The sequence below is a fragment of the Chrysoperla carnea genome, chromosome 2, assembly GCF_905475395.1.
Source record: "Chrysoperla carnea chromosome 2, inChrCarn1.1, whole genome shotgun sequence".
Taxonomy (NCBI): Eukaryota; Metazoa; Arthropoda; class Insecta; order Neuroptera; family Chrysopidae; genus Chrysoperla; species Chrysoperla carnea.
Window position 1 is genome coordinate 14673798 of NC_058338.1, and position 17172 is coordinate 14690969.

Genomic DNA, 17172 nt, shown 5'->3' on the forward strand with positions numbered 1-17172 from the left:
TTTTAGGACTTAAAAATTGTGTGTTTCCATAACAATTGATGTGCCTTTGAATATATTCGACGCTGAGTTAATAAAATGAAAAAAATATCAGTTTTATTGTGGCTATATTTCGTTATAGTATTAGATATAAATTTTGGTCATTGTCTCAAAATTATTGACAGAAGTGGTAAGTTCATATTTTATACAAAAACATATCCATTAGGTGTTTCTGTAAATTTGTTCTTTTTGTACCTTAAGTGTATTTTCTATTTACGCAGCTAAGTAGGAAAGGATAGTTTTTAATTACTGTACTTAGCACTATCTTTTCCTATTGACACTCAGTTTAGTACCTACATCATTCGGTGCAATGGTTTCTATTTCGATGCAAAAATAGAAACTTGAATGATAAACATAATATGAAGCTTTACATATAATCGAGTTATTAAAACCGTAAAATGTCCAAAAGCTCGAAATTTTATGGAACCGGCCGGAAACTGTTCGTATGAGGATGTAGAAAAAAGTCAGTTTAATCAAAAAGTGTGGTCTTCGAATTTACGAGCGTGAGCGCGCTTACAACTGAACTGAATTGGTCCCTGTATTGTTATTATGAATAATAAATTTCCATGGATACAATTTCCCCAACTTTTTTCCCATGAAATACATAAACAAATTTTTCTGTTGTAAATTAAAAAATTTTCAAATTCAAGTTTCTATTTTATACACAAGTGATATTTTCTTTTTATTAAATTTGTTGTGCTTATTTCACAGAAAACACGCCGGGTAATACGTATCAACCAGTATGGGAAAGTTTAGATACAAGACCGATACCAAAATGGTATGATAGGGCAAAAATTGGCATTTTCATACATTGGGGTGTGTATTCTGTACCGGCTCATGGAACAGAATGGTTTTGGTTTAATTGGAGAAGTAAATATTGCAAAAAAATTTTGTAGAAGTACTTTACAAAAAATATTCAGTATTTTATAACATAAACATTATATTTTAGCAAATAAAGACAAAAGTTATGTTAATTATATGGAGAAAAATTTTGAACCAAATTATACTTACCAAAAATTCGCTTCACAATTTAAAGCACAATTATATGATCCGATGGAATGGGCAACATTATTTAAAGCATCAGGAGCAAAGTAAATATATTCCTATTTTATGTTATGTTAGAAAATTTTTCCAGCAACAAGCTTGATTAAAAGGAGCTATATTCAAAAAAGAAGTTAACTGAATAATGCGTGAAAAAATCATTTTGTTCGACATTTAGCAAATAAAATGACCGTCGTCTGAGACCCTGCAAATTTTAATTTTCGGAGTGCCAAGGGTCGGATACCTTTTATTGTTATTATAATTATTCATGACCTTTTTTGAAATCAATTATTATATTTCCATAGATATGTGGTTTTTACAAGCAAACACCATGATGGATATGCAATGTGGCCAACGAAATATTCATTTGGTTGGAATGCATTAGATGTGGGCCCAAAAAGAGATTTACTTGGTATGTTTTAAGATTAGGTACCTAAGTACCTGGTCCATTTTTAGTATGATGACATGTTTTATAATTTCGTAGGCGATTTAGCATCAGCAATTCGCAATACAACTGATTTAAAATTTGGAGTATATCACTCATTATTTGAATGGTACAATCCCTTATATGTAAAGGATCGTGGAAATAATTTTGAAGATGATGAATATGTAATGAATAAAGTGATGCCACAGTTGCAAGAATTAGTACATTCATATCGACCAGATATAATATGGTCTGATGGTGATTGGGAAGCGCCAGATACTTATTGGAATTCAACTGTATTTTTAGCGTGGCTTTATAATGAAAGTCCAGTAAAAGATACTGTTGTGGTCAATGATCGCTGGGGTCAAAATATATTATGTAAACATGGTGATGTTTACACTTGTGAAGATCGATACAATCCAGGTATTAGTTTTTGTACTTCTAGATTATCGGCATAGTCTAGTAACCTTACATATTCTATAGAAAATAATCCATCGGTATGATTCTTCTTATTGTGGAAATTTTCACAATTCGCTCTTACGTTGTTATCAGAAAATTTATGCATAGTAAAGTGCTAAAACACGCATGGCACAAATGAGCTGTTTGTTAGCTGTCTAATTGTCACTAGAAACAGTTTTTTGTGTGTTTTAATAATTATTTTAAACTTATGTATTTACTTTTAGACTGTTTGATTAACAATTTTGTTATATTTCAGGAACATTACAAAAGCACAAATGGGAAAATGCCATGACCATTGATGAAAAATCTTGGGGATACAGGCCAGAAGCAAATGTTACCGATTATATGTCAATTGGAGATCTAATCAAGCAAATTGTGACAACTGTTAGTTGTGGAGGTAATTAGAAAACTGTTCATTCTTTAGGTATAAAATAAGGCAAATTAAATTAGAAAATTGAAATGGTATAAAATTGTTTGATTAATAAAATATCAATCAGTTCTCAGTTCTTTACCATGATGAAAAAGTAGTTCCAAAAAAGTTCCACACCTGATAGAGATAAAAAAGGATAGACTTCGATTTAGCGTGGCTGTCCTAGGGTGAGTGGTACTTAGACCGTAGAGTCCGTTGTGATACCGAAAAAGGGTTGGCCCCGGATTGCTGCTTTCGATTATTAAATTTTTTTAAATCAATTTTTTGGTTTTAGGTAATATTTTAATAAATGTTGGGCCCACAAGCGATGGTAAAATCAGTCCCATTTATCAAGAGCGTTTATTACAAGTAGGAACGTGGTTAGAAACCAATGGTGAAGCTATCTATGACACTGTGCCATGGAAAATACAAAACGATACAATTACACCGAATGTCTGGTATACGTTTCGCTACGATACACAACATCTATACATAATATTTTTATCTTGGCCACGAAATTCTGATTTTTTGTATGTAAAATATGATGGCTCTGCATTTGGTGAAAAAACCGAGGTGTTTCTTGTTAACAAGAAACAAGATATTAAATTACAAGTGAGTATTGTTAAGGCTAATATTAAAAGTTGAGCCTATTTTAAGTATTTGAGGGAATGTTTGGCTAAGCTAGGCTAGGTTATAATGGCTGTCCCAGGGTGAGATACACTTAGATCGTAAAGTCCGTTTTGATACCTAAGAAATAGGTTGGCCAATTCCCTGCATATAAACTATGAACCATTTGGAGCTATTTACGAAGAGCAAACTTATTTTGACATTTACTTATTTCAAATTGGAGAGGTCGACAAAGAAGAGTTGAGCCAAGTGATTCAATCTTTTTCTGGCAAGAATTGGAGAGCGGCAAAGAAGGTGAGCTATGCCTCTTCAAGACAGTATCATTAAGAAGCTTGCAGCTTAGGAAAAAGGGTACTCTCGTATTATTAGTGTTTCTTGTAACGTCTTCTGGCATTTTTAAAACCTCGTAGGCTACACAATTCCCTGAAATGTCATTGAAAGATGATCGGCAGTCCTTTAGTACCTTTGATCTCGAAAATCATTTTGCGCTCTAAAATCGATTCGTAATTTGCTTTTTTACATTATATTATTTTCAATTTTCAACCAACAAGACACTAATTACGTCATCAACGTTTTATGTTTTAGTGGACTGTTATTATGTCGGATAATGATGATGCCAAAGTGGAAATAACATTACCCAGTTATAGGCTGGCAGAGTCAAAATGGGCTTGGGTGTTAAGAGTTAAAAATTCAAAATTACTGCGACGGGAGCATTAATATCATCATTAAATGTTTTGTTTTATACAGATTAATATGTATGAAATGAATTTTTGTGCAAATAAAATTTCGATTATTTTTATAGGTAATATCTATTTTTTACTTTAAATATTGAACATTTCAACTATAGATTATGGCTCAATAAAGGCAAGTCTCCCAAACAGGTGAATATCGTCTTCCAAACTGCATAGTTCAGGTTTCTCAGTGTCACCCTTGTTCAGCGTTATCGAAATTCTTAGTTTCGCCTGGACAAATTTTTAGAAATATTTTTATATGAAAAAATAATTCTATATATCTATTTATACCCCACTTTGTATACAAATTCTACCTTCGTAGATTGTCGTTTGATTTCCGTTATCTTTCATTTCCGAAATCACCTACGAATTTGGTACTTAAAGAATGTATATGGCCAAGGACTGTAAATGAATGTGTTTGCATGGGCATAGTTTTTAGTAAACTAAGATAGACTATCAAAATACGCAAGTTTTTGCTCGAAAACACCTTGCAACGTACCTTCTACCTCAACTTTTGAGTGTTCTTTTGTTCTCAATTCTCTATCTATTCTTTATTTGATCACTAAAAACTTTCGCCTAAACATATCCAATGATAAAAGGGAAAAAACTATATTTTTTAAATGAACAAGGCACATAGAAAAAATAAAACTTTTATTGTAAATAAAAAATAAACATTTTGTAGGGAAAAACCATCTTTGGTTTTAAAATTAGTTTCTGCATTTTTGGTTTTAAAATTAGTTTCTGAATTAGTATCTTTGGTTTTAGAATTAGTTTCCGAATTTCATATTTTTCTGGCAAATATAAAAAAATATTCTTGTCTGAAAATTCAAAAAGTTCTTCCATCATTATGGACGATTATTCTGAAAAATTGACTATGATAAAAAATATTGAAACAGATTCTAAAATAAGTTGAAACGGCTCGAATTAAATCGTGTTTCTGGAACAGACGATTTTAATGTCTGTATAAAACTTTTTGGCGATAAATTATATAAATTTTGCGGATGTGCATCCATCGGTTGTAAATCGTAACTATCCTTTTCGATAAGTTGATTCACTTCATTTAAATCAACTAAAGGACCATCTTGTAAACGCACCATATTCTTACCAGATGAATGACTTGATGCAATTTTATTTGGATTCTCAATTGTTGAATCATAAACAGGTTTAATATAATTCGAAGTATGACGAGATTCAATATTTCGATTTCGGTTTGATGTCAGAACACCACTGTAATTTAATGGATTTTTTTTATTCCCATATTCATGTGAATTTTTATAATCGAAAAATGTGCCAGAATCGTATGATAAGTTACTGGAATCTTTTACGAAGTATGTATTTTTTGCATAAGTTTCCGTTGTAACTTTTTTCATGTTAACGGGTTCGATTGAATTTGAAGTTCGATTCTTGATAAACGATGTAGGGTTAAAATTGAATGACATTTGTTCATTCGATGGTTCTCGACCTTGACGCTTTTTCGATTTTTCTTTATTCTTAAAAAGCGAATAAGATCCTTTTTCACAAGTTTCCTGGCGAATAATATTCTCATTTGAACTGATTTTTTGTTTATCTTTCGATTTATTATTATTTATGTCATTGCTTAAATTTTCCACATTCAGTTTGCTTTTTTTGTATATGGCATCCGCCCTCTTAGAATAGAAAATTTCTTGGGATTTTGTTTTATAATCGGATACAGAAAAATCAGATCGTACAGAATAATCTTGAATATTTGATGGTATAAACAGTTCTTGGTTTAAATTATTGTTTTGTGATAATGGTGTTAACGCTTCTGTAGCTCCTTTATCCGACAGTTGTGATAAAATATTTTTCATTTTGGTTTTAAATGTAGGCGAATTTATAACCGCTCCAGATGATGCAGGAATACGATTCATTTGAGGTAATTTTTCATTTTTTCTGAAACAAAAATGAAAAAAAACAAATGACAATATTATCCGTTTCGTTGCGTCGTTAAAGTAGGAGGTATATACCGCGTATCAAGTAAGAGGATGTCTTAATAACTTTCCAGAATGGCCTTTTTTGAAAAATATTGCAAGTAAAAGTTTTCAGCGTCAAAAATTTATTTTAGAGGGGCATGTTCACGTGACGCTAAAATGATCATAGAGTCCCTGTGAAAGTCAACTTAAAAATTCCAAATAGTAAATTTTGGATTCAAAATAAACATATTCTCCCTTAAAATAATTCAGGGATTCACTTCTTAAATGCTTTCTTCAAATGGAAAGAGACTGTTTTGCCGACATTTTATAGAAATTGTCACCGTTTAGCTGACAAAAGCACTTGAAATAACATGGCGAATCCGACTTTTTATCAGAGATCTCATAATCGGTGTGGCAAATGGTTTTTTTTTTGTGCTTTTAATAACGTATTTTCCAAGATTTGTAAATTACTTAATATAATGAAATCTTGGAACAACTACCTCGATTCAGGAATGAAAATGGGAGCTTCGGGTACAAGGACACAATCGGGGAGCGGATTAAATTTTTTTTATCACTTCTCACTTCACGAATAGAAAATTTTTACAGAAATGTTTAATGTTAGTAAAATTGAATGCTCATCATACTGCCTACAAATTTTATTGGCCGTTTTCTCAGACCTACGAATTTGACAAGTTTGTCTCTAGATATTATAGGAATATTTACACACTTACCTATAGTCGGAGCTCGATGATTGATGATGATCTCTCTTGTGAATATTGTTCCGATTATTAAACTCCAATTTAGAATTGCTTGCTAATGCTTGTTTTTGTTCCAACGAAATCGGTCTTCCCGAATTTCGCTGAATGGAATTATAACTATTCGAAGATTCTTTAGCCTGATTTCCTGACGAATTTACAGAATGAGTAGAACTGGAAGTATTTTTCTTGCGAGCACCATTTTCACTATATTTTGGTTTTGATATTACAGACGAATGATCAATTGTCTGTTTAAACTGAATTTCTCGAACAACATACTCTTGGACATACGTCATTTTTTTGTGAATATCGTTAGAGGGATTTTCGTCAATTTTTACTACAGAATGAGCAGTGGAGACTTTTGATGTTTTATAATCTTTAATTCGAATTGTGTTTGGATATTTAGCGTCTAATTTTGTCATAGTCATCGGTGAACCTACATCAGACGACGAACAGCTACTATTTGGTGTTGAAAAAATTATTTCAGATGTTAGTGGCGAACGCCATGAAATAGTTTTGGTAGTGTTCTCTCTTGGAGATGTTATTAATGAGGAAACATTGGGATATTGGACATTTTCAACGCTTAAAATTTGTACTTTTGGTGTTTTTGGAAGTAATTGTTTTTTTGATTGTTTGAAACATGATAATTTTTCTGAAGGACTTTGTGGATTTAAATCTGCTTCCGGTAAAACAGAAAGCTTACCGAATTTATCGAATTTTTTATGTCGATAATCTTGGCAATGTGGGATTTTCATTTCATGATCATCATCATATTTGATTTTTTTTGTAGGCTGTGCTATTTCCTCTGAATTTAGTGATGTGTCCAAATAATCGGAAGTCTCTACAGTTAACGAAGAATTTGCTTCCTCTTCGTCACTAATTAGTTCATTTTCTTTGAATTTTCTTTCAATATTTGTTACTTTATCAAAACTTTCAAACGGTTTCGCAATATTTTCTGAACTATTCATAGGCTCAAATCCAGATTTACTTCTTTGAGATAAATTTGGAAAGTTGGGACAGTTATTTAAGGAAAATTGGGAAAAATTATCAATTTCGTATGGTAGTGGAACATTACCTTGTTCACATTCAAATGATGGTTCTCGATCAGGAATTCTAACAGATACTCGATTTTCAGAAGTTTTGTTATTTAGAGAATTCGTTTGAGATTGCGATCGTAATGATTGTTCAAAGTTAATTTCGGGCTTATAAATATCGGTATTCTTAGAGTCGTCCAATTCACTGCGTTTGGAAATGGTTGAATTATTACTTTGCGGTGAAATAAATGTAACATTATTGCAAGTATTTTGGTTGCAATAAGATTTAGGATTGTTTATTTCGCTGCATGTATTAACGACTAAATTATTATAATTTTGGGGTGAAATAAATTTAGAAGACACAGAATTTGAACAAACATTTTCAGGATAAGAAGTTTCAATTTGTTTAAAATTTAAGTTGTTTTCTGGTATGAGTTCTGTATGAATATTTGAAAATTGTTTGTAATTATGAAAAGAAGCATTTGATGAAAAAGGTTTTGAATTTCCAATATTTATTGATTCTTCGTTACTTTTTTGGGACGAAGTACTCGCAAAATTTTGAATACTAGCTGAGTTAGATGTTTGACTTTCCAAATTTAAATTTGGTTTATTAACGTTTTTGGAACAATTATCGAGGGTTTTTAATTCTTTGGGAAGGTTCAAATCTTGATTCGTGTCGGAAAACTTTTGAATAATTTTTTGAGAGTAATTATCCTGGTTGAATGATATTTGTTTTGGTTCATTTTTTATATTCGAGTTTGGTTGAATTTGAGCATTCAAATTTTTAGACACAAAATCTTCGCCATTTTTATACGAAGAATTATTGCTTATTTCTGCGTTTTTGGCAGTTTCAAAAGAAATGTTAAAAGAATATTGCGCATTTGCATTTTCGGGAATGGTATTTAATTTATCGGAAGAAAGTTGTTCTGATGTATTGTGTAAGTTAGAACTCGAGTTTTTTAAAGTTTTTGAAACATTTTCATAATAATGTTTAATGTTGGGTGCATCTGGTGCTAATACATTTTTTTGATTTGTACTTTGTGGTATGGGATCTGCTATTTCATTTAAATATTTGTCATCAACATATGGTGCTACAGCTGTCAAATTTTTCGGCTCCTTCTGATTTTTCTGAATTGAAAGAGTTGAAGAATTCTTTGATTGTTTTAAATTATTTTCGTTCGATACTAAACTAGTTTTATTATTAAATACAGACGAAATCATTTGATTTAAAACATCATTTGAGGTATCAAGCTCTGACGTATTATCCGTTTCCAGTGCATTATTTGCGATAGTTTGGTTTTTATCAAGTTCGTGTATTATTGTCTCATCAAGTTTCCGAAAATTTTGCTTTATTTGTGATAATTGCATATTAATTTCTTTTATTGGGGGATTCGACGCACTTTTATTCCTATTTAATTCAGAATTTTCGTACTTTTGAAATGCGTTTATTAGATAACGATTGATTGGAGGCATTTTTCTAGTGATTTCGACATCCAGACCCACTGAAAAGGAACCATTAGAATTTTATTTGACTGGGAGTGATGCAAAAAAAAAAAAAACTATCTCATTATTAGAGATTTCTTGTCCTCTTTCCAGTGCCCGATCTAGAGTAGGATGGGGGGGGCGAGCCGGGAAATCGCCTGGAGTGGGAAAATAATACCAGGACTATTCCGAAAACTGGGATTGTAATGAAAAATTTTATAAATAGTAATTTATAAATAAAATAAAACACTGAAAAAAAACACCATTGGAATCTATGTATTTAAGCGAAACTTTACATATATGTATTATATATGTACACCCTGTATACAGGGTGTTTTTTTAAGTTGACATAAGCTTGAAACTGGATCAATAACTTTTATCGATAAAATTGTTTCAAACAAAATAGATTTGCCTATTTATAAAGAACAACTTTCTAATTTAAAACGTTCATCTAATATTTGTCAGTTATGAATCAGAGTGAGCTTTTAATTGAACCTGAAAACTTAGATCGAATTCGATGCCGATATAAGATGTGCGCTTTTGTTTTATTTTTTGCCCGTAGCGACTGAATAGCTAGATCGGACCCTGCCTCTTTCCAGAAAGTTAATATAGTACTCACCCCAAGTTTCACTAATCACACAGCCAAAAACTTCATGTTCAATTGTTTCAACCAACTTAACTTGATGTGTTAGAGTTTTAGTCATTAAAACATCCTCATCTCTAAATTAAAATTAAACCGAAATTATGACCCTGTGACCCTCGATACTGCTATACTACCTGAATTATGGCTTTTTATGCAAACTTACCGATACTTTTTATAAAATAAAATATTATTTGAAGTATCACCAACAAGAATAGAAAATCCATGGTTTTTTCCAGTTGTTGTCATATTTTGTAAGTCTTCAAAATTTGAAAATTCGATAATGACGGTTAAATATCGTGGAGGTGGTGCAGCCACATCTGGAGGTGTAATTCTCAAAGAAAAATTGGGCAAATGCTTAACAAAGTTTATTAAATTATTGCCGAATGGTGGACCACGATTGCAAATCTAATTGAATGATAGAGCAAAATGCAAAAACTTTTTTTTTTCAATTTTAAAGATTTATTATTTTCACTTACTCTTTCCAAATCTCGTGGATTTGAATTTAAAATATCAGTAAAAGTAATTTTTCCAGCAGAAGCAAGTAAATTCGCTGTTACTGGACCAACTCGTTCAAATTGGCGTGATACATATTTCGAATTTTCCCATAAGCGGGCCGTAAAACATTTTGATAAAATTAAAGCGTTTCGTAATGCTATAAATCCTTTTTCTTGTGTTATTAAATATTGGCAAAGACCTATAGGAAGGAAAATATATACATAAACATAAGAAAGGAATTTTGTATTAAGAAATTTGAATTTTATTGTCCTTACAATGAGACATACGTTCGCCAATTCTCATAATGTGATCACTTTCCATTCTTAATGAACTTTCATGTATTGGTAATGCTCCCAATACGGCTTGAATAATACTAGAAATAAATCAAACAAATAGATAATTATTTTTTACTTTTCAACAATAATATTTTATAAAGGGGTGCAATTTTTGATCTATGATTTCTTCCGGAAAAACTTAAAGAGTATCTAGATTAGGTTAGGTTAGAGTGGCTGTCCTGGGGTGAGACACACTTAGACCATATCCGTTGTGATACCTTAAATGGGTTGGCCCATCCCCGGCCACTACCCGATGAACCATTTAGAGAGGCTGGCTCAAGTAAGTCCATCTCCTCATGACAAGAGCTAGACAGTGACAGAGAAGATGAGACATTGTCTCCTCCTCGTCACCACTGTGGCAGCTCCTGCAGTAGTCGTGATACACTGCAGGCCTAAGCGTTCAGCATGCTTGCCGCCCAGCCAGTGTCCTGTGATAGCCGCAACAACTTTGCGAACAGAGGCCCTTGGAAGTGATATGTGGAAGAGTATCTAAAAGTGTATAATTTTGATAATCAGATTAATTTCAATGATTAAATTTTGAAAAAATCTAATTTCGACAATTTACAGCGTTTAGAAATTAAGTGGATCTTATATGACGCCTGTATATTTACAAAATTATGAAAAAGTAAAAAATCAATAAATATTTTATAATTTCGAAAACATAAGATGAAAGAAAAAAATAAAATATTACCAATTAACTTTCATTGATAAACTAGTTATTCTGCCAGACATTGGAAATCGAATAGATTCAGAAAATTTACATTTATTCAATGCATTCAATATTTTTTTATCATTTACACGTAAGCGAATTTCAGAAAATTCATCTGAATCCGAAATCATATTAATTAGCTGTGATAATGTTTCAGTTCCATTAATCTGAAAAAAAAAAAAAAAACAAAAATATTCCATTTTTGATGATCTTTTGATTTATTTTAAAAATCGAACCTTCATGAATAATTGCATTGTTGAAAAAGTTAAATAATACTGTGCCATTAATTCACCATTTCGAGTTGGTTTTAAGTCGACACCTAATTCTGTATCAGTTGTTACCAATTTCAATTTTTTCAATTTGTTTATCTCAATTTGACATAATTCTAAATACAAAAATCAGAAATAAAAAATCTTAAAGTTAAATGAAATAAAAATAAGTGAGTAATATTTAAGTTGCAACCGAAGTGCGATGTATCACAAGAATTGATTTCCTCGGAAATTTAAAAGAATGGTGTAGAAGGGACTTTACCCACACTTTACTTTCAACCCACAATTCTAAGATTCGTTCATTATTTATCAATTTGGATTTAACTTATAATTTAAAAGTATTACCAATTAATTTTGTTTCAATTTGTTCTGGTGTAAGCGAAGGTTGTGTTAATCCATAATATCGTGGATTTTTTAAAACTCGGATATAAAGAAATGTTGTCTTTATCCAATCTAAAGCAACCACAAGATCCGTTATTGTACGCAAAACAATTTCAGCATTCAAGTGTTCACCCAAATGCTTATGTAAATTACTTTCAATAATTTCTGTTCCCATAATCATATTTTCATAGAATTTCTAAAATATATTTTATAAAATCGTGATACCAAACAAATTTTTTGAGCAAAATATAACTTACCTGCATTGATTCTTTGGTCATAATTACAGCTGTAGCTGACGAATCATATTGTGGTCTTCCTGCGCGACCAATCATTTGCTGTAAGGCTATTTTTGAATAATTTTCGTAACCATTAGATTGATACATTTCGGTGGACTTAATTATAACTAAATGTGCTGGTAAGTTTACTCCCATTGCTGTGGAAAAACTCATTGTGAATTTCATTTGTGAATTTTGAAAATACAGTCAAACCTAGGTGAGCGAGAATCAGAACTAGCATACCAAGACAAGTGGGAGGACACTTGATAATTATTATGATACGTAAAGAGTATTGACCCGTCTCCCGATAGTAAGCTTTGATTCATTTGGAGTTTTTTTAGGAACAGTTAGAGTAACTAGTTTTTACATCGGTTTTAAATCAGATATTTCGTAAAGACTAATCTCGCTTCCCTGCAGATTCGACAGTAAATAAAACTTACAAAGAGTGCTTGTGGTTAGTAAAACGGCTACTACACCGGAACGAAACATATTTTCAACTATATAACGATCATTACAATCTATTCCAGCATGATGCCAGCCAATTCCTACTTCGAGCATTTCTTTTAATTTTTTATCACGCATTTCTCTCAAAGAATTTCTTATGAAGTCTTTCTGAGTTTCTAAAGAAAAGGTTAATTTATATATATTTAGTATTTTAAGATTTTTCTAGACAATCCATCAGATTCCATTTGCTTCCGAGGGATTGTCTGATTGGTTGAGCTTCTCGATTTACCTGAAAAGTTACATGTAAAGGATTTACACAAAATTTCAGCAGTTGCCATTAAACCTTTTCGTGTTGTGCAAAATACTAATGTTGGCTTATTATTTGAATACTGTTGTATCACTGATTTTAATTTATAATTTAATGATAAATCAAATTTGAAAGGGGTTGTGTTTGATGGGCACATGTATCCCAATACAATTTTCTTTAACTGTACCGGACGATATTCTTCACCGAATTCTTGAATTATTGCCGAAGGCATAAATGGTTTTGTTTTATCACCTAACCATTGACCAACGTCTTCAATATTTTTTATTGTAGCGGATAATGCTACAAAACGTATATGTGTTAGAAAATTTTTCGCTAATTCATCACAATTGTTATATTCCTTTGATGTTTGTTTTAATTCGTATTCGATGGATTTTTGGATAATTTTCATACGACTAACAACTGCTTCTAAAGTTGGCCCACGTTTACGATCATTTAATAAATGAATCTGAAAGAAATTTGAGATTTCGGAAACTCAGTTTGAATTTACCAGTGTACCAGAAGATGAAGCAGAATAAGGAACCTGACTTCATTCTTTATTAAAATTATGAAACCGTACCTCATCAATCATAAAAAGTTTAACAACTTTAACAATTTCTTTATTGTCTTTCCATTTTCGTGTAATTGAGTCCCATTTTTCTGGAGTTGTGATAATAATTTTATAATTTTCTAAAGTTTTAAACTCTAATCGATCTGTATCACCAGTCACTTCAATACAAGATAAGCCAATTTCGGAAAATTTTCTATTCCAATCACATAAACGTTCGCTGCACAATGATTTTATTGGAGCCACTATAAAAGATTTATTGATTTGTTTATTTGTTATGGATTTTTATTCCTTTTGGAGTTTATGGGGGTTTATACGAATATTATGTTTGGGTGAAAAGTTCATTAATAAATAATTTTCAAGAGTTGGGAAATATATGAGGTAGGATTCCGAAACAAAGCAGATTTAATAAACTGGTAGCTTTTTTAAAAATATATGATTAGAAAAATACAGGCTGGTTTTAGATAAGTGTCTGTCCAAATTACAAACAGTTCTGTCCAAAACATTTTTTTGAAAATCCATCCAATTACATGAATTTTGTAGCGGCTGCAGCTCTGAAAAGGGCCATCTTGGGGCCCACGTTTACAATGACATTACTTCAGTGACGGACACTTATTTAAAATCACTCTGTATATCTACTTAAGAAATTTTCTGAAAAATAATTAAAAAATAAAAATGTATCTTACTGTAAACGATTTTAAAATCTCCCGTGTATTGAATATCCTCAATGGCCATCATTAAACGAACAATTGCTAATTCGAATATGGTTGTTTTTCCAGAACCAGTTGGTGCTGATACAACTAAGCTTCTATCTAATAAATTTTAAAACATATTATATAATTTTTGATCTAACAAAATGTGATTCATTTGAGAGATAGATTAGAAAAATATAATGGCTCAGATTGTGGAAAAAGTTATCATAACGTTCTGGTTTTGAAAAGAAGAATAAAGGAACAATTTTCCACGAATTTTTTCACATGGTAAAAAAAAAATTACAATTACCAGCAAAATTTTATAGGCCTAATCAAATATTTGGTGAACAATTTTCTCAATCGGATTTCTGAGATCGACTTTCAAGTGAAATACAGTGTATATTGAACTTGCTATTGAAAGTACTGAAATATTAATATTTACGCCATAAAAACTTCATTTATGCTTTGCTCGTTATTATTACTTTTTGGTAAATCCGAGATTAAAGTTTCCTAGATAAAACGACGTTTTCTAAAAATGAAACCCAGCTAGACCGATTTTTCGCCCCACGAAACATCCTGCATATAAAATTTCATGAATGTCGTTTTAGCTGTTTCCAAGATAAGACGACGTTTTCTAAAAATGAAACCTAGCTTGATCGATTTTTCGCCCTCGAAAACTACTGCAAACTAAATTTAATAAAAATCGTTGGAGCTGTTTCCGAAGGAAAACGACATTTTCTAAAAATAAAACCTAGCTAGATAGATTTTTCGCTCCAAAAACCCCTTGTATACCTTATAAATTTCGAAAGCGAAGTTTTCTAAAAATGAATTTAAATAAATTTCATGAAAATTGTTGGAGCCGTTTCAGAAATTCCTTATATAAGATATAAGATTTTACACTTACCTGAGTATAACGCATTATCCATAACACGAGACTGAACCAAATTAAAATACCGAAAGTTTTCAAATAAATTTCGATATTTACTAGCTAAATTTTACGTTAAGAAGATTATTTTAACTCTAAATAAGTAGAATAGTATGATACTAATGATAACTAGAAAAGGATACGAATTTCTTCAACAGATCTTAAATCACCATTTTTCTGATAAAATCTAGGTGGCCTATCATTAAAAATTGTGTCTGCAGGACTTAAATCCATAAAACTAAAGTTCAAAAATTAAAATTACTTAGGTACTTATAGTTCTTTATTAGTTATTACTTAGACATTAATTCTTACCGCGAATCTTGGGTTTGAATTGGTGAATAATCCATGGAAAATCGATCAGAATTTTGCGATCCATGATTATCAACAATAGGACTATTATCTTGATTTTCGTGAATCATATTTAGCACGGAAAACTAAAAGAAAAAACTTTTAAGCCACTTATCTCACCTCACTAAAAAATATTACTATAGAAATTTATTTATTTTCAAATAAAACAAAAAAACAATTGAATAACGAATTTGAATGTCAACATTATGGCGGGAATATAAAAAAACAATTGACGAAATACGAATTTGTGTTTGAATTTTTTTATATTAAATTTTTTGTAGTAAACATACTTTTTTTTCTGAAATTTAAGAACAAAATGAGGTAATATTGAACAGTTAAAAAGTAGACAATTTAATAATTATTATTTTATATTATGGACTGTGTCGTTTTTTTGAAAAATACACATTGATAACAGTAATATCACACTTGTATTAAAATTATATGTTACCTATTTTATTCGATATTCTTCTATACGTTTCAATTATAATTAATTTATTATTTAATATATATTTATAAGTAATTTAATATTATTTTATGTAGAAAATAAAACAACAGTTTAATATTTTAAACAAACATTCTTGTATTATATTACTAATTTCAGATGTTTATTACTAAATTTAAAATATTATTGTTACATTTTTAACGTTTCCATGATTAGTTCACTAAAAGACAACGTTAGTTTACAGAAAACTATAAGCTCCAAAAATTTTCGTCACTTAAAAATCATTAAAAATCTGACAGGAAATAAGAATATGTACGTCTGAAATAAGGATAAGTACAAGCCGCCAAAAACGCGATTTTTTTAAGGCTTTATGTTCGACTTGGCTTTATCAAAAAAAATCAAGTGAATTTGTATAACGTAGGCAAAACTGTCGTTTCGACCTCCTGCCACCGATCAGGGAGCAGATTTATGCGTTAAAAAATAATTTCAGCAAGGTTTTAGTATTGAAACAAATATTACATCCTCCTGGTTGGGGTACTAAGGTAAAAAGTTCGGTTTTTTGTGTACCTTTAACTCTTTTGTGACTCAGCCAGAACAAAGTAAAGAGTGAAACCCTTAAAATTGCATTTCCGGGGTTTTCATATCCCACCACCCCAATTTTACCTATCCTAATAAAAATTTGGAGGCTTGAACTTTTCCTTTGAATAAATTTAATGGGTTCAACTTTGGAGTAAACCGGAATGTTAGGTCCTTCACAAGTTCCTTCACGTTTATATCAATTTTGGCGTCTTATATCCCCGTCTTTATTAGGGTAGGACATGGGCATATCTAAGAGGAGGTAGGTCAGGACATCAGCCTCCCCCCCCTAGACGTCGACTTACCATAGATTTTGTTAGCTAAGTATGGACTAGCTGAGCACTATGATGGGTAGGGAATCGAGTTGCTTAGTACTTCAAAAAATAAGTAAGTATTCAATAGTATGTACGGGACATTTGAAATTAGTAATAATTAATTGGACATCAATAAATTATTTACAATTATTAACATTAATGTTTTGGTTGTGGGTATAAATTAGAAATTGATTTTTCTGGAACAAGAAGGATCGTTTTCAAAAGTTAATAGATAGTATGTTTACAAACGTGTATAATCCGAAGAGCTTTTGAAAAGAATCTCAAAGAAACAAAGAGATCTACGGAAGTTGTTCTATTCGGAGGAAAACATAATATCATAATGGACTGAAATTTCTCAAAAAGAGCCTAGATTTGCATGGTTTTTGAAAATCAATTTGCTGGTTTTTTTTATAAAGACTTTGAAGTTTTTCCCTATCTCATAATATTTCAAAAAATTTTGAGCTTATACTTTCTGATACACATACGACTGATTTTTGCTTTCAATTTCTGCCGTATGTATTAG

At 30.9% G+C, this 17172-nt stretch overlaps 3 protein-coding genes across 4 annotated transcripts; 1 reads left to right on the forward strand and 2 right to left on the reverse strand.

Annotated features, from left to right (window-relative positions):
• On the forward strand, window positions 1-3768 carry LOC123292371 (alpha-L-fucosidase-like). 2 transcript variants are annotated; one of them, XM_044873002.1, is made up of 8 exons: window positions 1-166; window positions 748-915; window positions 995-1127; window positions 1383-1489; window positions 1562-1924; window positions 2217-2357; window positions 2665-2981; window positions 3582-3768. In XM_044873002.1, exons 1-8 carry the CDS (start codon window positions 76-78, stop codon window positions 3711-3713), a joined length of 1452 nt encoding a protein of 483 aa, XP_044728937.1. In that variant the 5' UTR covers window positions 1-75; the 3' UTR covers window positions 3714-3768. The 2 variants fall into 2 exon arrangements, with proteins under 2 accessions (XP_044728937.1, XP_044728936.1); XM_044873001.1 differs by having other exon boundaries at window positions 2-166; window positions 748-906; window positions 986-1127.
• Window positions 3769-4626: 858 nt separating this feature from the next.
• Window positions 4627-8668, reverse strand: LOC123291586 (putative uncharacterized protein DDB_G0282133). The gene is made up of 2 exons (XM_044871921.1): window positions 6390-8668; window positions 4627-5638 (listed from the first exon to the last, which is right to left on the reverse strand). The coding sequence occupies exons 1-2, from the start codon at window positions 8666-8668 to the stop codon at window positions 4627-4629; spliced, it is 3291 nt and encodes a 1096-aa protein (XP_044727856.1).
• Window positions 8669-9469: 801 nt separating this feature from the next.
• On the reverse strand, window positions 9470-15017 carry LOC123291588 (probable ATP-dependent DNA helicase HFM1). The gene is made up of 14 exons (XM_044871924.1): window positions 14949-15017; window positions 14039-14164; window positions 13365-13597; window positions 13171-13253; window positions 12770-13104; window positions 12477-12656; window positions 12019-12194; window positions 11726-11957; window positions 11348-11496; window positions 11094-11278; window positions 10343-10440; window positions 10049-10266; window positions 9736-9977; window positions 9470-9649 (listed from the first exon to the last, which is right to left on the reverse strand). The coding sequence occupies exons 1-14, from the start codon at window positions 14968-14970 to the stop codon at window positions 9475-9477; spliced, it is 2454 nt and encodes an 817-aa protein (XP_044727859.1). The 5' UTR covers window positions 14971-15017; the 3' UTR covers window positions 9470-9474.
• Between the last annotated feature and the right edge of the window lie 2155 nt (window positions 15018-17172).